The sequence below is a fragment of the Moschus berezovskii genome, chromosome 1, assembly GCF_049115385.1.
Source record: "Moschus berezovskii isolate FMDL1 chromosome 1, NW_MosBer_1.0, whole genome shotgun sequence".
Classification (NCBI taxonomy): Eukaryota; Metazoa; Chordata; class Mammalia; order Artiodactyla; family Moschidae; genus Moschus; species Moschus berezovskii.
Window position 1 is genome coordinate 25,010,256 of NC_142460.1, and position 27,113 is coordinate 25,037,368.

Consider the following 27,113-nt stretch of genomic DNA (forward strand, 5'->3'; position numbering starts at 1 on the left):
ATATGCTTGCAGTTTTCCATAATAAAATATTTTAAACAAAGTTGAAATGAAAAAGATAATGTGCCGTTAAAATCTGAGCCTTGAGACCTGAAGCTTATAAAGTCCTTTCAGAATCTGAAATCACTTGCAATTTTATAGTACGCAAGAATGATCCAAATACCAATGTGTACTGTTATTCTGCTGAACTGACATTCACCTGTTTGCAGTGTCTTTATAAGAATTCATAATAACTGGAGACATCCAGTAATCTGCGAAGAGCTGCTTGTCTTTACCATTTGGCAGACAATAAACAGGTTACAAGTCTCGCTAAATCATCCATCCACTTCCATCTTTAAGCAGGTGAATGATTATGATGGTGGAATTCAACTTTACAAACAATTACACCATCTGACTCAGATTTCTTGAGACAAAACAGGAGAATAAGGAAACATAAATAGTGGCTGTGTGCAGCCAGATGTACAAATATTTATCTAGCTACTCCACCACTGCAGAGAGTTTTACTGATGCAGTCTAAAGCATAAACTGCAGATACCAGTATTGTATGTGTGTCTGAGACATGAAAATGCAGCAGCCCCTCTGGGGTGCTTACACCATTTAGGAGTTTCATTCCAATGAAATCCAAATGGGAGCAGCTTCCAGCTGTGAGGAATACATCAGGCTTTTTCTTCCTCTCTTCCCCTCTCCCAAACACCTTTGGGACCTGGACTCATTCCAAAAGCCCTGCAGTTTCCTCACAATGATCAATGTCCACACGTGGCCCTGGTTAAACTGTACCTCTATATCACACCCACTGCCATTTCCATCGCCACTCACACACACACACACACACACACACACACACACAGGAATTCCTGTTTCTTGCACAGGATACAATAGAAATAGATCTCAACGTGTGGTGCTGAGACCTGCAGCATCACCCGGAAACTCCTGAAATATGCAATATTCTTGGAACCCCACCCCAGAACTAGGGAAGCAGAAGTTCTGGGCTGGGGGCTAACACTCCAAGTTTTAATAAATCCTACAGGTGCTTTCCAGGCACGTTGAAGTTTGGGGAAAGTTGAGAAGGGTCATGCCTGTAAATGAAGGGTAAGCTGGGAGGTTAACACTGAAAGTCTTTCTAATCCTTAAAAATCTCAGGCTGGGAATTCCCTGGTGGGACAGTGGGTAAGACTCCACCTGCCAGTTCAGCGTATATGGGTTGGATCCTTGGTCCTGGAGGATTCCACATGCGCTGGGGGCAACTAAGCACGCGGGTGCCTAGAGACCATGCTGCGCGGTGAGAAGAAGCCACAGCAAGGAGAAGCCCATGCTCGGCAATGAGACCCCATCACCGCAGCTTTACAGAGCCAGAGCCCCGCAGCGAAGGCTCCGCGCAACCGCAAGTAAATAAACAAGCCTAGGGCTGAGTGCGGAGAAGGCGATGGCAACCCACTCCAGTACTCTTGCCTGGAAAATCCCATGGGAGGAGGAGCCTGGTGGGCTGCAGTCCATGGGGTCGCTAACAGTCGGAGACGACTGAGCGACTTCATTTTCACTTTTCACTTTCACACATTGGAGAAGGAAATGGCAACCCACTCCAGTGTTCTTGCCTGGAGAATCCCAGGGACGGGGGAGCCTGGTGGGCTTCCGTCTATGGGGTCGCACAGAGTCGGACACGACTGAAGCGACTTAGCAGCAGCCGCAGCGGCAGGGCTGAGTGAGTACAAGACATTCTCATTTGACACAAGAACAAAAATGAATAATTAAGAAACCAAAAGACACATCGTCAATGTGAATTCATTAGAGAAAACACAGAGATGGGGTGAAACAGGCCAGATAATCCAAAACCAGTGTTAACAAAATAAGTGCTAAATGACTTATTATTTCAGCGTATCTTCCAAATTGAGGTTAATGTAACATTAGTTTGTGTTGAATCAATTTGTCAACAAGTGCTAATTGAACACCTCTGATGTCCTTTTTCTTCAAAGCACAACCACCAATGGAGACACCCAGAAAGCAAATCTTTGGGGAATTCCCTGAAGGATGTAAGAATTATATCATAATATGAGTAATTCGTATAATGACATTAGAGTAAACTTTAAAGGGATTATTAGAAAGTGAGAAAATTATCGGGGTATTCTCTCCTCTGTCTCTGTCTAGCGTACAGAAGGAAAAAAATCTATATTTTAAAAAGAACAAATATAATGGAAAAGTGTCCAAAGACATCTACTCCACATCTCAGTTCAACGTGAAGTTTTCCTCCTTCTGCTTATTTCACTCTCTATATATTGACAAATATACATGGAATCTAGAAAAATGGTACAGATAAGCCTGTTTGCAGGGCAGGAATAGACAGACATAGGGAACAGAGGGGTGAACACGGTGGGGGAAGGGGCGGGTGGGAGGAATTGGGAGATAGGATTGGCATATGTATACTGCTGCTGCTGCTGCTAAGACGCTTCAGTCGTGTCGGACTCTGTGCGACCCCATAGACGGCAGCCCACCAGACTCCGCCGCCCCTGGGATTCTCCAGGCAAGAACACTGGAGTGGGTCGTCATTTCCTTCTCCAATGCATGAAAGTGAAAAGTGCAAGTGAAGCCGCTCAGTCGTGTCCGACTCTTCGCGACCCCATGGACTGCAGCCCACCAGGCTCCTCCGTCTCTGGGATTCTCCAGGCAAGAGCACTACCATGTGTAAAATAGCCAGTGGGAACCCGATACACAGCGCAGAGTGTTCCGTTCAGTGCTCTGTGATGACCTAGATGGAGAGATTGGGGTGGGGGGGTTAGGAGGAAACCCCAAGAGGGAACAGGACACGTGTATACCTGATCCACTTCACTGTTCAGCAGAAACTAACACAGCATTGTGAAGCAGTTACACTCCAATAAAACAGTTGTTGTTCGGTTGCTGACTCGTGTCTGACTTTTCGCGACCCCAGGACTACAGCCCACCAGGCTCCTCGGTCCAAGCGATTTCCCAGACTAGAATACTGGAGCAGGTTGCCATTCCCTTCTCCAGGGGATCTTCCAGATCCAGGGATTGAACCTGGGTCCTCTGCATTGTAGGCAGATTCTTTACCATCGGAGCCACTAGGGAAGCCCAATAAAACTTTTAATTTTTTTTAAAATGTGAAGTAAATTGTTGCTAAACTCGCACTCAAAACCAGTATGCCTCTTACTGAACTCTGTGTTTATTGGCTCCTGCCAAGAAGCCAGTTCATGGAATCCACTTTTTCGGAAAATCTCCAGGGAGAGAATTTCTGAAATGAGGATTCTGAAGTACAAGTATGTGGGTTATGTTTCTAATTTCCCAGAATACATATGATTTTTCATAATTAAAATGCCCAGGGTTTTTCTTTGATTTTTATTAGGTTATAAAACTGGTGGGGTAATTATTCATGTTAAAAAGAATTATTTTCAGTTTTAAGCTATCACCATATTCCAAACTCTTTTCAATTTCTCTTCATCATGGTGAGGCTGTATTTACAAATGCAGAATAAAGTCACCCAGATGATAATATTTCAAATACTCCCTGCCTTCTTTTTAATTAATAAACCCAAAAGCCATCTTTTGCAGAAATGACTGCCTTAAGCTTCAAAAAGTTTTCAGCTTAAAAGTAGCAAAGTTCAACATTTTACAGTCGGCTGTTCTATTGCAAATTTATGTGGTAGTAGGAAAAATCAGAAAATTGATTCAGGAGATTCAAAAGATGTTAAAGAATGGCAGAAACCAAAACAATATTGTAAAGCAATTATCCTCCAATTAAAAATAAATGTAAATTTTTAAAAAAGATGCTAAAGGGGACATTTTCCTCCCTCCATACCACCCTCCTTAAAACTTTTACAAAATGCAAAAAAAAAAAATCTTATTTTTCCTTTCTAAAATAATTTGCCTAAATTTTACTGAAGGCTTTTATTATTATTATGACATCTAAAGAGTTAGAATTGAATGTATTTCTGTGAAAATAAACAAAGACCAATCAAATAAGAACAATAAAGGGCTTGGATAAGAACTTGGATAAGAAGTGAGCAAGAAGATGTCCCTGGCATCTTGGCAAAGATGCAAAGGCAGGCAGGGAAGTAGAAAACTTGATGGTACAAAACAGAGAGGCTTCAGGTGTGCTCTGACTGGAGGCTGTGGGCTTAGGAAAGCTGGAGGAGGGCTAAATCATAGCAAGGTATCTTCTGTGAACTGTTAAGGGTACATATTTGGCTTTTTCTGGTTGACCCTCAGTTGGAAGGGGGACAAAAATTTGGGAAGCTGTTTTTAACCCAATTCTGGTCATTTGGGGTTGATTGTTACAAAAATTACTGTGTAGCCTTCTAGATTGTTTCTTTTGGGGTTTTTGTTTGTCATGCCTTTAGTTTTGTTGCAGGTTTTGTGGGTTGTTTTTTTTTTTTTGGCCTTGCATTTTGTGGGATTTTAGTTCTCTGACTGGAGATTGAACCTGAGGCCTCAGCAGTGAAGCCTGGAGTCTGACCACAGGGAATGCTCCCTAGATTGTTATTAGAAATAGTAGTCTGACTTCGAACAGTCAGCAGCTGGGTAACTTGTCTCAAGCTTGATCTGAGCTCAGAAGGTATGAGAAGCTGAAAGAAGGAATCAAAGAAAAGTACCCCTATGAAAAGCAGGGAACTTTCCTTGTTGAGTGAGGGCCATAGGAAACCATGAATTTTGAAATCACACCCTCACATCACCTGGGCAGGTTGAAGGACAACTCCTTGGGGTCTGTGGCCACGGAAGGGATTATGTCAATGCTGCAACTGAAGTCACAGGAGCTTCACAGGAGCTTCCGAAATGAAAGCCCAGGGACATCCTTGGTGGTCCAGTGGTTAAGACTCCACACTACCACTGCAGGGGGCACAAGTTCAATCCCTTGCTGAGGAACTAAGATCCTATGTGGGAAAAAAAAGAAAGAAAGAAAGAAAGATGAAAGGCCAAGTCAGAGCAGAGAATGAAGAGGATAAATAAGAGCAATAATTCTGAGAGCTTCAGCAAGAGAATTGCCAGCCTGCACCCCCGCTCCCCCGCCGGAAAACTCCATGGACGGAGGAGCCTGGTAGGCTACAGTCCGTGGGGTCACAAAGAGTTAGACACGACTGAGTGACTTCACTTCACTTCTGCTAATGTGACTCAGTCAAGAAGTCATGGTGATGGACATTCCAGGGATATTTCTGAGTGTGTGTTCAGAGCAGAGACACTGTCTTTACCACCTCATATGTTAATTTGCCCCTGCATCCTCCAAGGTTAGCATCCACCTTAGGTTAAGAAAAAAGAGGGGTGGACATTTAATGTACCTTCTTTACCATTTGAATGTTTCATAATAGTTAAGTCCATTTCTATGGCAGTAAATTAACAGATGCTGTTTGAGGGAAAATATCCAAAAGTCACATATGACAAGCCATAAGTAAAGTAAACTAGTCACTAAAATAGCCAAATAATATAAAGGTAGTTTTTAAAATGCCTTTTTTTTCAGGTCAATATTTGAAATTCCATAAATTCTATGATTCCTGAAAATAAAACTGTACTGAGAGTAATTATGATGTTATTTTTTTCTAGTTACTTCTATTTGATGGAAATGCATTACAGACCAAGATAGATTTGCTTATTCTGGGAAAGAGGAATTCCTCCCCTTCTTTTGTGCATTTTTAGTTTCCCCCATTTAATTTTGAGAAGTATCTGCTGGGTGTGTGGGGGCAGGCGTCCCTGGTAGCTCAGCTGGTAAAAAATCCACCTGCTATGCAGGAAACCCTGGATCAATTCCTGGGTTGGGAAGATCCACTGGAGAAGGGATAAGTTACCCACTCCAGTATTCTTGGACTTCCCTGGTGGCTCAGATGGTAAAGAATCCACCTGCAATGCAGGAGACCTGAGTTCAATCCTTGGGTTGAGAAGATCCCCTGGAGGAGGGCATGGCTACCCACTCCAGTATTCTGGCCTGGAGAATCTCCATGGACCGAGGAGCCTGGCAGGCTACAGTCCATGGGGTCGCAAAGAGTCGGACACCACTGAGTGACTAAGCACAGTATATCTGCTCAGGGACAGTGTTGCAGCTGCCATGTGACCCAGGTTCAATCCCAAGTCCACAAGCCTTTCCAATCAGAACAGCTTTTCTCTCAAGAAAAGACACCATCTCTTGGCAATAAGTTCAGGGATGTTTATCAGTTCAGTTCAGTTCAGTTCAGTCGCTCAGTCGTGTCCGACTCTCCGCGACCCCATGAATCACAGCACGCCAGGCCTCCCTGTCCTTATAGACATTTCAAAATTTCCGTTTCAGAGCCTTCCAACTTAACTCTTTTTTTTTTAAGGCCCAATTTACTTATTTGTTCCTTTTAATTAACTTTTTTTGGAGTGTAGTTCCTTTACAATGTTGTGTTAGTTTCAGGCATACAGCAAAGTGAGTCGCTTTTTCATGTACATATACCCACTCTGCTTTAGATTTCCTGCCCATTTAGATCACCACAGGTCATGGCGTAAGGTTCCGGGTGCTAAACAGCAAGTTCTCGTTAGCTGTTTGTTTACTGTTAGCACAGTGTCAGTCGTGTACATATGTCAATCCCAATCTCCCTGGTGGTCCCATGCCCTCTTCCCCCACCTTGATGTCCACAAGTTTGTTCCCGACATATTTGTCTCCATTTCTGCTTGGCAGTAAGTTCATCTGCACCACTTCTCTGGATTTCACACATAAGGGATATAGGATATTTTTCCCTTTCTAACTTACTTCACTCTGTATGAGAGTCTCCAGGTCCATGCCTCTGCAGATGGCACTATTTCATTCCTTTTTATGGCTGAGTCATATTCCACGGTAAATATATATATATATATATGAAATGCTTCACAAATTTGCATATCATCCTTGTGCAGGGCCATGCTAATCTTCTCTGTGTCCTTCCAATTTTAGTATTTGTTTTTGTTGTTTTAGGCGGTAAATCATGTCCAACTGTTTCGTGACCGCACAAACTATATACCCCACCAGGCTCCTCTGTGGGCTTTCCAGGCAAGAATACTGAAGTGGGTTGCCACTTACTTCTCCAGGGTATTTTCCTGACCCAGGGATTGAACCTGTGTCGCCTGGATTGCAGGTGGATTCTTTACTTCTGAGCCACCTGGGAAGCCCTAATTTTAGTAAAAGTGCTGTCAAAGTGAACACCCAACTCAACTCTTTAAAGTATGAACTGAGTAGATGAGACAGATCCCTCATCTCGAACGCAGTGGGGTGTTGATGATAGTAATTCTGTTGTCTTAGAATCGGTGACTGAGACCTGGAGCAGAAGGCAGGGACACACCAAGCACCTCCCGATCTAAAGACAGCTGCCAACAGCTGGAGGTGTGAGCCCCTGCAGAACATTTTAATAGACCGGAGTCAACAAGCTGTACTGATCTCAACCATTCCCCCTGCCCTAAGCAAGCACAAGACCATGAAGAGGAGAGGGAGGAGAGACTGCCTATCGTGAGCCATCAGTGATAAGTTGAGAGCCTCAGTACTTTCCATGGAGGAAGAAAAAAGCGGAGCACTCACAGATTTTGGGGTGTCAGAAACAAGAGGAGATGGGCATCTTGATCCACAGGCGACCCAGGCTGATGGGGCATTCAGGCTGAGCTGCTCACTCTCTGAGCCTCTCTGAGCAGGGGAGAGGAGGACTCAGAGGGCAGAGAGAGAGAAACTAGAAGTGGGAAAACCAGCCCTCCCGTTACCTGGCGTTTCCAGGAAACCTGAGTTTGCGGTGACTCATGGTTGACTGCAAAAGGTAGCTGAGCTAAAGCCATGCTTACTGTACTCCAAACAAGAGGTTCACGCACAGGGTGGGTGTACCCAGTGTACCCAGTGATGGAAAAGAATGGCAGGGTGTATCACTGGTAGTGAAATCTGCAGTGGGATTTGAAGAACTTGAGCTAGTTAGTCTCTCTTGGTAGGAAAATTGATGGAAACAAGAGATGGAGCTCTGGGTTCATACTAAGGGGCCCATAAAGAACTCACACGTGTACCCCAAGAAGGAAGCAGCATGGGATGTCCACCCTCGGGGGTATCTGTACTTGGTCCATCTCAACCTAAGAAGGAATAACCAATGGAGTTATCTGGAGGTACAGTGGTTAGGACTCTACACTTCCACTGTAGAGGACATGGGTTCCATGCTTGGTCAGGGAACTAAGATCCCACATGCCGTGGCGCAGCCATAGATAAATAAACAAGTGTTTAAAACAGGAAGCAATAGCCAAGGGATGGCCAATGCATACCAGGAATGACAGCTCCATCCCTTTCCATCTCCCCTCTGTAATCAAGAAGAAAAGTGCCCCAAGAAATGAGGGGTTAGGAGTAAAAAGGCATACCAAGCTTTCTTCTTCCTCTAAGATCCCTTGGAAAAGCATGGCCAGGGCCAGGAGGAGGAGAGGAGACGGATGGATCTAAAATAGATATTTTAAACTTGACCCGCCATTTTAAAATATTCATAAGTAAATAAAAAATGCATGGAACTCTGTATGAAGCAGCATTTTCCTCCCCAAATGAATAAATATTTGCAGGCTGTAAATTGCAAGAAGAGCTCTCCAGCCGTGAGGGACGTAGCCCTGAGGTCAGGGAATCACAATGATGAGGCAGGAGCATGGCAGTAAGTGACCCCTGCACAGGATTTCAATTCCGGGCCACTGTTTTCTTAGATTTCAGGAAAACTAAAGGTGAGCAGCAAAGTTTAAAGTATTTCACCAAAACTTTAATGAAAGATTTGAAATATGTGAGCAACTGGATCATAAAAACAAAAAAAGAGGGCAACTGATCCCCAGCAGGCTCGCCATCACCTCCGGGATTTTGCAGAGGTGAGGAGATCACTTAAGAAGGTACCCTGAGGCCAGGCTCACCCACTAGAAGGGCAAGAAGTAGGTACTTGCTTTGGCTCAGAAAAGGCTGGGGAGAAAAAAAGCAGCCTGGAGAACAGATAAGGAAGACCTTGCAAGAGCAGAGAAAACTCCCTACCCTAGTGAATACACTAGAACAGTGACTTTCAAACTCCTTGTACCAAAATCCACAATAAAAAACACACATTGTGTGCCATGACCGTGTCCACATGGACACGCACAGCGAAGTTTTGTGAAACAATGTCTACTCGCTGTGTGCAATGAAGGGACACTGGTCTTTCACATTCTGTTCTCTTTTTTAATGCCGGTCACAGTTCATATAAATTGATTTCCAGATCCTAGTAGTCTACCAGTGGCAGTATAAACAACACCCATTAGAGCAAGATGACTCTTGAGAGGGAATTTGGGTCACACACCGTGGACATTTGTTTCTTCTCCCCCAAATACGATTCCCATATCCACAGCCCCTTCTAATGTCATCAGATTGGAGTCATATATTCTTTTTTAAAAATGCTTATTTTTAATTATTTGGCTGTGCCAGGTCTTAGCTGTGGCATGGGGCATGTGGGGTCTAATTCCCTGACCAAGGATCGAACCTGGGCCCCCTGCACTGGAAGCACGGAGTGGTAACTGCTGAAACACCGGGAAAATCCCTGGAATCATTTATTTCTGGTAACCTACTTTCCAGATGAGTTCAAGGTCACATCTCTCTGCTGGTTCTCTTATCTAACTACCTCCCTTACCTTTCTAGCTCTCCCCCTTGTAGACACGGACTAGACTACCCAACATTGAAAGTGAAAGTGAAAGTCACTCAGTCATGTCCGACTCTTTCCAACCCCATAAACTATACAGTTCATGAAATTCTCCAGGCCAGAATACTGGAGTGGGTAGCCTTTCCCTTCTCCAGGGGATCTTCCATACCCAGCATTCAAACCCAGGTCTCCCACATTGCAGGTGGATTCTTTACCAGCTGAGCCACAAGGGAAGCCCACCCTATATTATCTCCACTAATTAAACACTTTCCAATCCCTCGGTGGTTTAGTAGCTACATCGTGTCCGACTCTTTGCTATCCCATGGACGGTAGCCCACCAGGCTCCTCTGACCATGGGGTTTTTTTCAGGCAAGAATACTGGAGTATGTTGCCATTTCCTTCTCCAGGGTATCTTCCCGACCCACAAATCGAACCCAGGTCTCCTGCATTGAAGGCAGATTCCTGCACTGCAGGTGGATTCTTTACTGACTGAGCTACAAAGGAAGCCAATCCCTTAAATATCCAATAGGTACAAATCATCCACAGGGCCTTCTTCATAAGCATGTCTGAATAATAATAGTAACAAGTAACATTTGTAGATGCAAGAGTATGTCAATCACTGTCCTCAGCTTTATCAATCTATATCTCTCTATTGGTTATCTTTGTAATCATCCCATAAATAAGGAAAGAGAGACCCGGGAAGGATAAGTAAGGACACATAGCTGTTAAGTATATACTTTGAATACAGAGGTTCTTGGAAAAGCAGGAGGTCACAGAAAAGCATGACACAAAGAATAAGTTTGATCTTCTGATGAGGGGGGAGGGGGTCATGAGACATGGAACATCAGTGGGTCTTATGCAGAGCCTCTTCCAGGTTTTACGCTCATGGCATTGATAGAATAACCCTTCTGTACCAAAGGATTCCAACCAAGAGACTTCTTGCTGTCTCAAAAAGACACACATTTGCTTCAGTTTCAGTCAAAATTTCTACTTTGTAAAGTCAAATCTTTCAACAATTTTATCCCCACAAAACAGAGAAGCAAGATACACATCCTGATAGCCTTTGGATGTGTTAACCATCTTTTCCTACCATTTTCACCTGTATGAAGAATTGTAGATCCTGGGTTTCTTGGAATATTGCCTAGAAAAATCTTTCCCAAGGGAAAGCTTCTAAGAGTGACTGTGCTTATAAGTCGCTCAGTTTTCTAGTTTAATGTGAGAGTAGAATCTAGGGGCACACAAATCATGTTTAACTAACACAACCCTAGATCCTTCACTTCACTTCACCTCCTCCAGGGGGCACCATTTACACAGAATTCAATACAAATGGCACCCGCAGGGATTAGGCAGAGTGATGCTCCTGAAGAATCGTCCCGCTTGAAACCTCTTTGGATATCAGACACCTGGAAAAATAAAATAAATTAATCAAATAAGTTAATTGAATTAATGTTCATAAGGTTGTTTGCTTCCCTTGTAGCTCAGTTGGTAAAGAATCTGCCTGCAATGCAGAAGACCCAGGTTTAATTCCTGGGTCTGGAAGATCCCCTGGAGAAGGAAAGAGCAACCCACTCTAGTATTCTTGCCTGGAAAAACCCATGGACAGAGGAGCCTGGCAGGCTACAGCCCCTAAGTCCGCAAGAGTCGGACACGACTTAGTGACTAAAGAACCACCAAGGTTGCTTAGTGTCCAGAGAGTCAGTAGGAAAGGTAGAAACAGACCGTTTCATCACTTCTTCCTTTCAGAGGGAAACTGTTCCGTTATTAACAATTAATGCCTCGCTTCCAACTGTTAGTCAGAATAGGGGAAAGGAATCCAGAATGGCGGTGGCTAAAAGACAAAGAAGGAAAAAGCCCGCAAAAATACAACAAAGAGAGGTCCAAGGACCAGAGTGAGAACCTCGGGTAGAACAAACAGCACTCCTGGCTGGCCCAGTTTACAAAGGGAAGGCCGAGGAGGCGGAGAAAAGACATAAAAAGAGGAGTCAAAATTGGGCCAGGGCCTCTCTTCTCTTCACATCTTTTAGGTCGGCCCATCCTGGTCGGCCATACCTCCAGGATGTATTTTCCTTCGCTTTCTAAATAAAACTGAGCTGCAACACGGAACTGTAACACTGGTTCCTCCAAGGGCTGTAACACTGGTCTGTCTGTCGCTCCAAATTTTTGTTGCAATGAGACAGAACCAATGAAATTACAAACTCCCCCATATTCTCTCCAGAATGTGTTTCACTGTTGGTCAGGACTTATTCTCAACCATTCTTTCTAAGGTGATTTTGCAGATATCTGATTTCATTCCCATTATGCTGATTGTCACATCAAATTCTCTGAGTTCTCTGAGTTCCTGAAGGTAGTGGTGATTCTCACATATGGTCCCTGGGTGCCAGCAGCAGCAGCACTTGGGAACTTGTCAGAAGTGCAAATACTTGGGCCCTAACCCAGACCAGATGAGTCAGACTCTCTAGGTGTGGTACCAGACATCAGTGTGTTTTCTAGTCTTACCAATGATTCTAACTCATGCTAAACTTTGAGAACCATTGCCTTAACACATAATTTCCAATCCCACTGACACCAGAAACACCCATGAGGTTTTTTAAACTACATCGCCGTCATCGTTCAGTCACTAAGTCAGGCCCAACTCTTTGCAACCGCATGGACTGCAGCACGCCCCTGTCCATCACCAACTCCTGGAGTCAGCTCAAACTCATGTCCATCGAGTCGGTGATGCCATCCAACCATCTCATCCTCTGTCGTCCCCTTCTCCTCCTGCCTCCAATCACTCCCAGCATCAGGGTCTTTTCCCGTGAGTCAGCTCTTCGCATCAGGTGGTCACAGTACTGGAGCTTCAGTTTCAGCATCAGTCCTCCCAATGAATATTCAGGGTTGATTTCCTTTAGAATTGACTGGTTGGATCTCCTTGAGTCCAAGAGACTCTTTCCGACACCACAATTCGAAAACATCAGTTCCTCAGTGCTCAACCTTCCTCATGGTCCAACTCTCATATCCATACATGACTACTGGAGAAACCATAGCTTTGACTAGACAGGCCTTTGTCAGCAAAGTGATGTCTCTGCTTTCTGTTACGCTTTCTATAGGTGCCCTGGATTCTCTCAGGGCCACTGGGAGAGTAAAAATAACTTTGGAATCAAAAAGATCTGGGTGGAAATTTTAGTTTTATCACTCTCCACTGTGTGCCTGGTTAAGGCTGCATTTTCTCATCTCTGAACTGATGGTAGTAGGACCTGCCCCCCAGGAAGGTGTTGGAGGTAAAATGTAGCAAATGCCTCATACAGAGATTGACAGTGAATCCTCTTCCTTGGCCTCCATCACAGCTGGAATCTCATTTGCCCAGCCTGTGAGGATGCAGGTCTCATCTTACCCAGAATCACAAAGCGAGAGTTGCCAGAAGCTGTTTCCAAAGTTTCACAAATAGCCTAACATTTTCACAGCAGTTATTGGGGGTTTTGCCATGAATCAGTGGGAACAATACAGCCCTGAGATCCCACGAGCTATTTCAAACTCTAGATTGATGAGTACAGGAGTTCCCAGGAAGTGATATTTACCAACTGAGAGCATTATAATTGTTAAAGTAGCTGTTATGAGCCAGATCATCTTCCTGCTGACAACAAGGAGGCAAAGAATTTCAATGGTTGCCTAGAAAATTGAGTAAAAGTTCCCCAAGCTACCTGCCACACACAGGTTTGTTTTTCCTTAATTATCTGGGTAATTGCTTTGTGTCCTCCACCTGCCTTTACCAAGAGACACCTGGGCAGAAGAGTGAGCAATTAGAGTGTTTATCGGGGCCACCTGCTGAGTGCAGCTTCAGGCTGCCCATCTTGGTGTGGTGACTTCTCCATTGTCAGTGGGACACGCCTATCAACTACCCCCCCACACACACCGGAACTAATGAGGCCTTTCTAATTAATCTGGGTCTCTGCTCTTGCAGAATTACATGGTTTGTCTTCTTTTTTAATGTACATGAAATTATCTGCCTAAAATCAAATCATTTCCTTGGAAAACATAATACTCAGATCAACTTGCTAATATACATACAAATTTGGGAAGGAGCAAAGACAGAAACAATCAGGTTTTGTCAAGGCAGCAGCTTTTTCTTAAATATCATTTTTGACAAATCTGTACAAATCAAACCAACGTTCGTCAAACACTGTCTCTGAATTAGAGTACAGAGCTCACTAGAAAGTTATCACTGGAGTCCCTGATCATAAAATAAGAGGAAAACATTAGAAGCAAAAGTTGAGATTGGAGCTGGTGAGAGAGTTAGCAAATACACCACTTATGGTGAAGAAAAGACATTTTTCAGAGGCATCAAAATATATGTCTTGGCCTGAACATAGTAGGCCAAGTGCAAGTACAAGTCAAAGTTTAACTGAAAGACTCACAGGACTTGAACTGCAGATGCCAAATAATATAGATCAGCTCTCCCTCCTGGATGACACAGGATACTTCCTTTGTGTTTGTGAAAAGTCCCATTGTATGAGTCTGGATAGGCAAGGCTATGGTGCAGTAACAAATAACCCCAAGTCTCAATAACTTATTGCTACAAATGTTTACCTATTGCCTGCTTTATTAATCAGCATTTTCCAGAGAAACAGAACAAATTGTAGATAGATAGATAATGAGAAACTGGCTCATGCGATTATGAAGTCTAAGACATCCCCAAAATCTGCAACCTGGAGACCCAGGAGAACTGGTTGTATAGTTCAGTCCAAGTCTGAAAGCTTGAGACCCAGGGGAGTTCATGGTAGAAATCCCAGCCCAAGCACAGGAGAAGATAAAATGAGATGTCCCAGCTCAAGAACTGAAACAGAGAAAATCAAGAATCCTTCCTTCCTCCTCTTGTCCTGTTCATGCTCTCAACAGGTTGGCTGATACCCACCTACACTGAGGAGGTAAATTTACTGAGTCCAATCATTCGAATGCCAATATCATCTGGAAACCCTCTCACAGACACATCTGGAAAAAAATGTTTAGTTAATATCTGGGCACCCTGTGATCCACTCAAGCTGACACATAAAATTAACCATCACACCAATGTAACATGTCAAACAAAAGTTGGCTGTGGCTTTGACCCCCTCACCTTCACTCAATGACCCACAGTGAGGAGGAGCAACATTCCAGGACCAGTTAGGACGGACTGAGGGACGGGAGACATGGGAGAAATACGCACTGACTCTTAGTGCTTCTGCCCAGGAGGGGCACATGTTCCTCGTGCACATATCTCACTGGCCGCAGCAAGTTAAATGGCCTCTCCTGAGTTCAGCATGGTGGGAAAGTAAAATCCTTCCACAGCAAAATATGGAGGAAAAAATGAGATATTAGGCAAACAGAAACTCCCTCTACCATACTAATGGAATTCTGATGGGGTCCCCAAATAAACTCTCCTTCTAGACCATGCTCCAAGGACTTCCCCTCAGTTCCCCCCTGCACTTCTTACCACTATTCCATGTAAGCCATGCCTCTGCTGTATTCAAGGAGAGTTGCAAGCCCCTCCCTCTATTCCTAAAAGTGCAACGAATGCCTAGATGAGCATTTGAGACAATTTATTGAAGGCTTAAAAATAACAAGGAAATTATAAAGGAGAAAAATGGAAGGAAACAATAATACTGGATAGGAAATATACACTGGTCCTTGAATTGAGTCCCTCAGCCATATCCCCTCCACTAGTTTTCCGTCTCTGCGGGCTCCCCGAGCCCACCTACCACCTTGAGCCCTCAGTCCCCAGGGAATAGTCCTGACCTGGCTTTTTCTCACTGAAAGACATCATTCATCATATCCTCACTCACAACACCATCATAACCCACAGAGATTCAATTCTGCTCACAAAATTCAGCTCTGATGATTTTATTCAGAGTTGTTTATTATCTACAGTTTCAATTTCTTGATTCTAAGATATAGAATTTTTACTTTTGCATGAATAATGAGCCCATAGAAGAGCAATTTTACTCAAAGATGACAAGTATCTTCTACCTGGGCAAGAGGAAATTACAGCTAGATTCATAACACAATTTGTCTCCATTGCACTCCAAAAGATAATGACTGTGTGTGTGCGTGTGGTGCTTACTGTGGACATGGATATGCCTGTGTAAAGTGAGTACTTCTTTTACATTTTACACTTAAAGTCATTCGTTCAGTTGTGTCTAACTCTTTGCAACCCCATGGACTATACAGTTCATGGACTTTTCCAGGACAGAATACTGGAGTGGGTAGCCTTTCCCTTCTCCAGGGGATCTTCCCAATCCAGGGATTGAACCCAGGTCTCCCGTATTGCAGGGGGATTCTATACCAATTGAGCTACCAGGGAAGCCAAAAATCTGACACTTGTAGTTTGTTTCCTCCTGCTGCTTAAAAGAGAGATAAAAAATGTCTGACACTTGCAGCCTATTTCCTCCATTTGGAGACCCCTGGCTTTCCTGCCTGTTACCCTCTCATTCCCCCCTTTTCTTTTATGAGAATTATGCTGCCTAGAGAAAGGGGCATTTTTTTTCATTCCATAACTGCTTCCAAGCTGATAAGGGGTATCGTTCCTAAAATGGTGAGGCAACATATTTTCCTAACCCTCATATTGAGGGTCTCTGATCCAGGGCCCCCAAGTAGTAGTTGAAGGAAGCTGCCGCAGTGGCAGGAGTGTGAGCAACCATTCGTAACTTAAAAGCCTTCATGTGGCTAGAAACAAATCCAGTCACACAGTTACAGATGCAGTGAGCAAACAGCAAAAACAGAACAATCAGCCAAGTCAGAAGTCACATTATGTCCACAGTTAAGCTACAGAGTGTTGCGCCAGTCCATTTTAGGATTGTTAGATGTCATCAGATTAAGAATAGGCATCACATATGATTGTGGTTGTCGAAGGTATTCGCAGACTTGGAGGAAGTCCTTTCCTTGAAGTGGTGATGCCCACCATGGGAAGCTCTCCACTGAAGAAGAGGGGAGTGCTCTGCAGACCCAGCAGTTAGACCGATCGTGGAAGGCAGCATAGGAGTGAGCCCAGGACAGGAAGGCATTGTCTTGAGGATCAAACGGCAGACTCGGGATTTTTGGAGTCATCAGAAGCAGGCTCACATAGATTATCAGGCCCGTCCAGATCACGTTCAAGGGGAGCGGTGCTGCTCACTGTCCTTGAAGGAGCCCACATGGCATGAAGAAGCACTGTGGGAAGAGTCTATCAGGAGCCACCTGCCTTGGGTCTTCTGGATGACCCGCAGTCTGCAACCCTCCCCTCGGCAGTCTGATGCCAATGGGGTGCCAGAGACCCATGGGCAGGGTCTTTCCCAGCCCCCGTGAGTTGGCTCCAGAGTACTTCTTGGGTGTTCATATATACATAGTTTAAATATTCATGTAAATAATATTTTATGTTCTGCTTTTTCACTTAGGTCATAAACATATTTCGATATTTTATATAATTCTCTTAATTAACATGGTTAAAAATTACACAATATTCCATCTTAATACAATATTCCATCTTGAAAAATTGACATAATTTAATAAAGCGGTCTCTTAACTTAGATAGTTTGCTTTATTTAGTATTATGAATGAGGCTGTCATAAACTGCTTCATGCTTATGAATGTTTGCTTCTGTGAGATTATTTTACTGAGGTAAATTTCCAGGGATAAAATTCAATATTTCACATAATGGCCTTAATTAGCATGGTTAAAAACTATAAAATTCCTGACTTAATAATATAAATATTTTTACTTTGTCCTAAGTAACAATATTTATATTAAGTCAGGGATTTTATAATAGCAGCACAGATGCAAGAGATGCCGGCCCTGGCGCAACCAACCATGCAAAGAGGCGTGGCCAAGAGGAGCTACCCCATGTCCAACAGACGGTGGCTGCGTGGGCGCAGGAGGGCCGAGAGGAGCTACTACATGTTCAAGGTCAGGAGGGGTGTCCTTGGGGAGATACCCCTTGTCCAAGGTAAGGTGCAGCAGCTGCACTTTCTTGGAGCAGCTGTGAAGAGCTATCCCACGCCCAAGGTAAGAGACCCAAATAAGACGGTAGGTATTGCGAGGGGGCATCAGAGGGCAGACACACTGAAATCATAATCACAGGAAACCAGTCAATCTGATCACATGGACCACAGCCGAATGTGGTCCACTGGAGAAGGGAATGGCAAACCACTTCAGTATACTTGCCTGGAGAACCCCATGAACAGTAACAAAGGGCAAAATGACAGGATACTGAATGAGGAATTCCCCAGGTCGGTAGGTGCCCAGTATGCTACTGGAGATCAGTGGAGAAATAACTCTAGAAGGAATGAAGGGATGGAGCAAAAGCAAAACCAATACCCAGTAGTAGATGTGACTGATGCTAGAAGCAAGGTCCGGTGCTGTAAAGAGCAATATTGCATAGGAACCTGGAATGTTAGGTCCATGAATCAAGGCAAATTGGAAGTGGTCAAACAGGAGATGGCAAGAGTGAACGTCGACATTCTAGGGATCAGTGAATTAAAATGGACTGGAATGGGTGAATTTAACTCAGATGACCATTATATCTACTACTGCGGGCAGGAAGAAATGGAGTAGCCATCATGGTCAAAAAAAGAGTCCGAAATGCAGTACTTGGATGCAATCTTAAGAACGACAGAATGATTTCTGTTCATTTCCAAGGCAAACCATTCAATATTACAGTAATCCAGGCCTATGCCCCAACCAGTAACGCTGAAGAAGCCGAAGTTGAACGGTTCTATGAAGACCTACAAGACCTTTTAGAACTAACACACAAAAAAGATGTCCTTTTCATTATAGGGGACTGGAATGCAAAAGTAGGAAATCAAGAAACACCTGGAGTAACAGGCAAATTTGGCCTTGGAGCATGGAATGAAGCAGGGCAAATGCTAATAGAGTTTTGTCAAGAGAATGCACTGGTCATAGCAAACACCCTCTTCTAACAACACAAGAGAAGACTCTGCACATGGACATCACCAGATGGTCAACACCGGAATCAGATTGATTATATTCTTTGCAGCCAAAGATGGAGAAGCTGTATACAGTTAGCAAAAGCAAGACCAGGAGCTGACTGTGGCTCAGATCACGAACTCCTTATTGCCAAATTCAGACTTAAATTGAAGAAAGTAGGGAAAACCACTAGACCATTCAGATATGACCTAAATCAAATCCCTTATGATTATACAGTGGAAGTGAGAAATAGATTTAAGGCACTAGATCTGATAGATAGAGTGCCTGATGAACTATGGACGGAGGTTCGTGACATTGTGCAGGAGACAGGGACCAAGACCATCCCCATGGAAAAGAAATGCAAAAAAGCAAAATGGCTGTCTGAGGAGGCCTTACAAATAGCTGTGAAAAGAAGAGAAGCGAAAAGCAAAGGAGAAAAGGAAAGATATAAGCATCTGAATGAAGAGTTGCAAAGAATAGCAAGGAGAGATAAGACAGCCTTCCTCAGCTATCAATGCAAAGAAATAGAGGAAAACAACAGAAGAGGAAAAACAAGAGATCTCTTCAAGAAAATTAGAGATTCCAAGGGAACATTTCATGCAAAGATGGGCTCGATAAAGGACAGAAATGGTATGGACCTAACAGAAGCAGAAGATATTCAGAAGAGGTGGCAAGAATACACAGAAGAACTGTACAAAAAAGATCTTCACGACCAAGATAGTCACAATAACGTAATCACTGACCTAGAGCCAGACATCTTGGAATGTGAAGTCAAGTGGGCCTTAGAAAGCATCACTACGAACAAAGCTAGTGGAGGTGATGGAATTCCAATTGAGCTATTTCAAATCTTGAAAGATGATGCTGTGAAAGTGCTGCACTCAGTATGCCAGCAAATTTGGAAAACTCAGCAGTGGCCACATGACTGGAGAAGGTCAGTCTTCATTCCAATCCCAAAGAAAGGCAATGCCAAAGAATGCTCAAATTCTGCACAATTGCACTCATCTCACATGGTAGTAAAGTCATGCTCAAAATTCTGCAAGCCAGGCTTCAGCAATATGTGAACTGTGAACTCCCAGATGTTCAAGCAGGTTTTAGAAAAGGCAGAGGCACCAGAGATCAAATTGCCAACATCCGCTGGATCATGGAGAAAGCAAGAGAGTTCCAGAAAAACATCTATTTCTGCTTCATTGACTATGCCAAAACCTTTGACTGTGTGGATCACAATAAACTGTGGAAAATTCTTCAAGAGATGGGAATACCAGGCCACCTGACCTCTTGAGAAACCTGTATGCAGGTCAGGAAGCAACAGTCAGAACTGTACATGGAACAACAGACTGGTTCCAAATAGGAAAAGGAGTACGTCAATGCTGTATATTGTCACCTTGCTTATTTAACTTATATGCAGAGTACATCATGGGGAACGCTGGGCTGGAAGAAGCACAAGCTGGAATCAAGATTGCTGGGAGAAATATCAATAACCTCAGATATGCAGATGTCACCACCCTTATGGCAGAAAGTGAAGAGGAACTCAAAAGCCTCTTGATGAAAGTGAAAGAGGAGAGTGAAAAGGTTGGCTTGAAGCTCAACATTCAGAAAACAAAGATCATGGCATCTGGTCCCATCACTTCATGGGAAATAGATGGGGAAACAGTGGAAACAGTGACAGAATTTATTTTTTGGTGATCCAAAATCACTGCGGATGCTGATTACAGCCATGAAATTAAAAGACGCTTACTCCCTGGAAGGAAAGTTATGACCAACCTAGATAGTATATTATAAAGCAGAGACATTACTTTGCCAACCAAGGTCTGTCTAGTCAAGGCTATGGTTTTTCCCGTGGTCATGTATGGATGTGAGAGTTGGACTGTGAAGAAAGCTGATCGCCGAAGAATTGATGCTTTTGAACTGTGGTGCTGGAGAAGACTCTTGAGAGTCCCTTGGACTGCAAGGAGATCCAACCAGTCCATTCTAAAGGAGCTCAGTTCTGGGTGTTCATTGGAAGGACTGATGCTAAAGCTGAAACTGCAATACTTTGGCCACCTCATGCGACGAGTTGACTCATTGGAAAAGACTCTGATGCTAGGAAAGGTTGGGGACGGGAGGAGAAGGGGACGACAGAGAATGAGATGGCTGAATGGCATCATCGACTCTATGGACATGAGTTTGAGTGAACTCCGGGAGTTGGTGATGGACAGGGAGGCCTGGCGTGCTGTGATTCATGGGGTCGCAGAGAGTCGGACACGACTGAGCGACTGAACCGAACTGAACTGAACTGAACTAATGAATAATTTTTACTGAAATATTAGATAAAGTTTTTATTTGAAACATGGGTAGCTCAGTTTAATTTGATCAACTAATAATGAAATACACATAGTTTACTTCTAATATGAAGAAATTTTAACCCCCCCAAAATTAGCCTAAGAATATTTGCATTGGGATAAAGGAAGCTTCTTTTTATATAAAGGCCCTCTGATATACACAAATTATATATGTATGATAACCTTTTGATTGCAAGTAACAGAGACCTAACTCACACTAACTTATGCAAGAAAGGGGTGTTTGAAGAGCTACGAGTATAGCACACATCACCATGATAAAAACTCAGAAGTGTAACATCTGAGCATCACTGGAGAGCTTGTTAAGAATTAGAATATTATTAAAACTAGAGACACAGATGTAAAGAATTAGAATATTATTAAAACTAGAGACACAGATGTAAAGAATTAGAATATTATTAAAACTAGAGACACAGATGTAAAGAACAGACTTGTGGACTCTGTGGGAGGAAGCAAGGGTGGGATGATTTGAGAGAATAGCGTTGAAACATGTATATTATCATATGTGAAACAGATCGCCAGTCCAGGTTTGATGCATGAGACATGGCACTCAGGGCTGGTGCACTGGGATGACCCAGAGGGATGCGATGGGGACGGAGGTGGAGGACACATGTACACCCATGGCTGATTCATGTCAATGTATGGCAAAACCACTACAGTCTTGTAAAGTAATTCAGTTCAGTTCAGTCGTTCAGTCGTGTCTGACTCCTTGCGACCCCATGAATCACAGCACACCAGGCCTCCCTGTCCATCACCAACTCCCGGAGTTCACTCAAACTCATGTCCATCGAGTCTGCGATGCCATCCAGCCATCTCATTCTCTGTCGTCCCGTTTTCCTCCTGCCCCCAATCCCTCCCAGCATCAGACTCTTTTCCAGTGAGTCAACTCATCTCATGAGGTGGCCAAAGTATTGGAGCTTCAGCTTTAGCATCAGTCCTTCCAGTGAACACCCAGGACTGATCTCCTTTAGGATGGACTGGTTGGATCTCCTTGTAGTCCAAGGGACTCTCAAGAGTCTTCTCCAACACCACAGTTCAAAAGCATCAATTCTTCAGTGCTCAGCTTTCTTTATAGTCCAACTCTCACATCCATACATGACCACTGGAAAAACCACAGCCTTGACTAGACGGACCTTTGTTGGCAAAGACAAATAGAGTAGCACTGAAACATATCCATTACCATATGTAAAGTAGATAGCCAGTGGGAATTTGCTGTGTGATTCAGGGAGCTCAAACCTGTTTCTCTGTGACTGCCTAGGGGTGGGATGCTGTCAGAGATGAGAGGGAGGTTCAAGAGGGAGGGGACATATGTGTGCTGATGGTTGATTCATGCTGGTCTATGTCAGAAACCACACAATACTGCAAAGCAATTATCCTCCAATTAAAAATAAATTTTAAAATAAAAAAAAAGAATTAGAATATTATTAAAACTCTTCCATCTTCTTCTGTCTAGATCTCGCTTTATCTTCTCCTACTGGAGACAGATGTCTGCTCCTGGAGCCCTTCCCAACAGCTCCACACCCAAAGCGGAGACAAGCTGTTGCATATTGAAGACTGCTTCCAGCTCTTCATCCTTCCATGCATCCACACAATAGCCATGACCTGACCACAGGCAGTGTATTTGTCTGCCCTGGCTTCGGGCTGGTGCATGTGACTTGCTTTGGCCAGTAACATATGGGTGGAAATGACAGCGTGCCACTTCTGAGACTGCATCTCTGACACTTTGTATGCCCTTGCTTGCTCTTTTGTGGGACAGTCCCCCGCTAGCCTGCTGGAAGTTAAGAGACACACGGCACAGATGTGGAAACCTGAAATGTGGACTAGAGATACCCCAGCTGCAAGTACTTTTATTTTTTGAGTTAAATTTTAAATATCACAGTTATCCATTTTTTTAAAATTAACATAAAAAGTGAGCTTAGTTAATACAGTAAATAATAAAAACCTGTAGACCACCAGGCTCCTCTGTCCACGGAATTTTCCAGGTAAGAATACTGGAGTGGACTGCCATTTCCTTCCCCAGGAGATCTTCCTGACCGAGGGAGCGACCCTGAGTCTCTCGGTCTCCTGCATTGACACAAGGGTTCTTTACCAGCTGAGCCACCAGGGGAAGCCCCAAATAATAAAATTATATGTAATTGGAATCTCCATTATGGCCAGCGATTTTAAAGAAAGAAAAAGGAAAAGAAGACACAAAAAGCAATACTTACCAAAACTCTAAGAAGCAGCAGTGTTTCTTTAGATTAAAAAAAAAATCTTAAATTTGGTAGTAAACATGTTTTAAAATCCAAGTGAAAAAGTCGTCTTTTAAAACATCATTTACCACAACTGAGGAAAAACAGGAACTGTTTTCCAAAGGAAGTAAAGAGTATTGTCTCTCACGTCACAGGTTAAAAGGCTGCCTTTAACATCTTCTTGTTGCCGTCTGGCCACCAGCATCAGCTCCCAAAAAGGGTTCAGAGTAAACTGTCTGGTGCCAAACGCAGGTGAATGACTGAACACACACAGAACAGTGCAGGTGAACTAACCTCGTGGAAGAAGATGCAGAAGGTAACTAGCTAGAAAAGCGAGGCAAAGGGGAAAGAAATAGCACAAGGATTAAACAGAACAAGGGTTAAGACTCACGGCCAGAGCACACAGAGGAGAGCTGCACATGCGTCTGGTTCCCAGGGTCTAGGGACGACCACAGCGGTGATCTCTGCTGAGCAAGGCAGCCCACGACAGAGCAGAGAACCCTGGAACATCGGAGAGCTGTATCTGAAGAAATCCATCCAAAAGCGAAGCAGCATCAAGAAGAGGATGCAGAGGAACGAAGTTTGCAGGAGGGGAGGCGATGCCAGCCCCTGTCTAGGGAAATTACACACAGGGTTTGAAACCCAAGCATCTAAGAGAACCAAGCAGAAACAGGCTGGATAAGCAGCCTCACCTCCCTGCAAAAGGCATTCTGGGGAGCAATTGCTTTCAGTTATGAAGCAGACAAAAATTATTTCCAAATGTCATTATTTCCAAAGATAGTTTGATTGATATGCTCCCCCGTGCCTCTCCTGGGACCCATGATGAACTGCAAAGGGCCTACAGATAATCGAATACAGAGAAGAAACAGCTGGGATGGGCAAGAGCAAAGCAGAGACTGAAAATTGGGTACCCTTCAGGACTGTTTCGCTAAAGACTTTAAAGATCATGTAACATCTTTATCAAATGACATAGTCATTTGAACTGGGGGAAAAAAACCTGTAGCTGGGAGGAGTGGTTCTTTTCATACAAGAAGGTTTTCCTGTAGTTGATTAACTTCAATGCTGGGCAGTAGAAATAGGTTGATATGGGGAGAGTTATAAGGTAAACTTCCCTCTCTCGAATCATTTTCAGACATTTGAGAATGTATACCTTTTCTTTAACTTCCTCTTGGAAGGGTTTAAGGATGATGAGAGGCTGAAAAGGGAGTTTGTAGTAGAAAAGGAGGAGGTTTATGACAGAAAGCACCTCTCTTTTCTTGGTTGGGCTCAAAATACCTTGAAATAACTTTGTAGTTCGCATAAACCTGTCCATGCCTTCTTTAATCCAAAGAGAGACCAGTTAGGTGTCCCCTAAGAAAGTTCCACGGTAAAAGAATCCGCCTGCAGGGGATAAAGTTTCAATCTTTGGGTCTTGAAGACCCCCTGGAGGAGGAAATGTCAACCCACTCCAGTATTCTTACCTGGAAAATCACATGGACACAGGGACCTGGTGGGTTACAGTCCATGGGATCTCAAGGAGTCAGACATGACTTAGCGACTGACAATTTCACTTCACTTCAACATCTCTATAGGGCATCCCTGGTGGCTCAGCGGTAAAGAGTCTGCCTACAGATGCAGGAGACAAGACATAGGTTCAATCCCATCAAGAAGATCCCCTGGAGAAGGAAATGGCAACCTACTCCAGTATTCTTGCCTGGGAAATCCTATGGACACAGGAGCCTGGTGGGATACAGTCCATGGGGTCACAAAGAGTCGGACATGACTTAGCGACTAAACAACAATAACATCTTTACAACTATGGTCATATGTTGATCCAACTTTTTATATCTGCAGCAGAAAATCAGGTTAAAAGCGAAAGGTCTCCTCTCTTGTCTTTTATCTTTTTAAGTATGAGCACTTGCCAAGAATTAATCAGAACAATGGTTATATAAGTCGGGGTTCTCCAGAGAAACAGAAACAGACTAATAGAATATGTGTGTGTGTCACCCATATATATGCACACCCATATATATGCACCATTTCTAGAGATGGGGTGGGATCAATGTCACCCACAGCACTAAAATAATTTGAAAACCATTCATCCCATCTATAAAATATTCTCATCTATACAGTTATTTCTGCTTCATTGACTATGCCAAAGCCTTTGACTGTGTCGATCACAATAAACTGTGGAACATTCTGAAAGAGATGGGAATCCCAGACCACCTGACCTGCCTCTTGAGAAACCTGTATGCAGGTCAGGAAGCAACAATTAGAACTGGACATGGAACAACAGACTGGTTCCAAATAGGAAAAGGTGTATGTCAAGGTTGTATATTGTCACCTTGCTTATTTAACTTATATGCAGAGTACATCATGAGGAACACTGGGCTGGAAGAAGCACAAGCTGGAATCAAGATTGCTGGGAGAAATATCAATAACCTCAGATATGCAGATGACACCACCCTTATGGCAGAAAGTGAAGAGAAACTCAAAAGCCTCTTGATGAAAGTGAAAGAGGAGAGTGAAAAGGTTGGCTTGAAGCTCAACATTCAGAAAACAAAGATCATGGCATCTGGTCCCATCACTTCATGGGAAATAGATGGAAAAACAGTGGAAACAGTGTCAGACTTTGTTTTTTTGGGCTCCAAAATCACTGCAGATGCTGACTGCAGCCATGAAATTAAAAGACGCTTGCTCCTTGGAAGGAAAGTTATGACCAACCTTGATAGTATATTAAAAAGCAGAGACATTACTTTGCCAACCAAGGTCCGTCTAGTCAAGGCAATGGTTTTTCCCATGGTCATGTATGGATGTGAGAGTTGGACTGTGAAGAAGGCTGATCGCCGAAGAATCGATGCTTTTGAACTGTGGTGTTGGAGAAGACTCTTGAGAGTCCCTTGTACTGCAAGGAGATCCAACCAGTCCATTTTAGAGGAGATCAATCCTGGATGTTCATTGGAGGGACTGATGCTAAAGCTGAAGCTGCAATACTTTGGCCACCTCATGCGACGAGTTGACTCACTGGAAAAGACTCTGATGCTGGGAAAGGTTGGGGGCGGGAGGAGAAGGGGACGACGGAGAATGAGATGGCTGGATGGCATCACCGACTCTGTGGACATGAGTTTGAGTGAGCTCCGGGAGTTGGTGATGGACAGGGAGGCCTGGAGTGCTGTGATTCATGGGGTCGCGGAGAGTCGGACACGACTGAGCGACTGATCTGATCTGATCTGATACAGTTATTTATAGTTTTGGAAAGCACTTTGTGGGTGAGCACTTTGACTTGCATAACAGCAGCTCTAGGGGGCCACCTGGGGCTCTCGAGACTTCCCAGGTGGCTCAGTGGTAAAGAATCTGCCTGCCAAAGCAGGAGACACAGGGGACACGGGTTCGATCCCTGGGTCAGGAAGAGTCCCTGGAGAAGGAAATGGCAACCCCCTCCAGTATTCTTGCCTGGAAAATCCCCCAGACCAAGGGGCCTGGTGGGCTACAGTTCATGGGGTCGCCAAAGAGTTGGACAGGACTTAGCAACTAAACAACAAGGGGCGCCACCTAGTGGGTAATATGACCCCCGCTGGACACCTGGAGTGAACCAGGCTTCTTTGCCACCACTCAGGGTGTATCCCTCTCAGGCTTACTGAACAGGAAACTGCCAGCCTACATGTCTGCCTGGCGGGGGAGATTCTCGGAGGTCCCATGAGAGGGTGCTCAGAGGCTGAGTGGTGAGAGCAGAGGAAGAGGTGCAGAAAGAGAAGAAGAGCTTCAAGGCAAGAAAAGAAAAGCTCAGAACAAAGTGCCCACTGCCAACAGCAGGAACGGTTTCTGTTTTCACAGCTGGGTGACGAACAAACAGAAATTGATTGTCTCGCATACCTGGAAGCCAAAAGCCCATGATCAAGGTGACGGCAGGGTTGGTTCCTTCTGAGGGTGTGAGGAAGAGTCCACCCTTTCTCTCGAGCACCTGCTTGCCAGCAATCTTTGGTGCTCCTTGGCTTGTAGGCGCATCAGTCATCTCTGTCTTCATCTTTATATGGTGCTCTCCCTGCGTGTGAGTCTAGCTCCTCCAGAGGTCCC

At 44.0% G+C, this 27,113-nt stretch overlaps 1 protein-coding gene and 1 non-coding gene across 7 annotated transcripts in view; both read right to left on the reverse strand.

Annotated features, from left to right (window-relative positions):
• The window catches only part of BACH1 (BTB domain and CNC homolog 1), a 151,512-nt gene that overhangs the window by 61,241 nt on the left and 63,158 nt on the right, over nucleotides 1–27,113 (reverse strand). The window contains exons 6-7 of one of the 6 annotated variants that reach the window (XR_008685324.2): nucleotides 26,913–27,112; nucleotides 6,196–10,983 (exon numbers count right to left, since the gene is read on the reverse strand). The exons of 1 other annotated variant lie outside the window; for it this stretch is intronic. Coding sequence is in view for 2 of the 5 variants with exons in the window: in XM_055421602.2 (XP_055277577.2) it covers nucleotides 27,066–27,112 (47 nt within the window). In the remaining 3 variants the exon portion in view is untranslated. Of the gene's footprint in view, nucleotides 1–6,195; nucleotides 10,984–21,736; nucleotides 22,894–26,294; nucleotide 27,113 lie in introns of those variants that run through there. 4 more of the 6 variants (XR_008685322.2, XR_016037332.1, XM_088835939.1 and 1 more) reach the window with 4 other exon arrangements.
• LOC129554115 (U6 spliceosomal RNA) lies at nucleotides 6,798–6,902 on the reverse strand. The gene has a single exon (XR_016038513.1). It is a non-coding gene; the product is annotated as a U6 spliceosomal RNA (small nuclear RNA).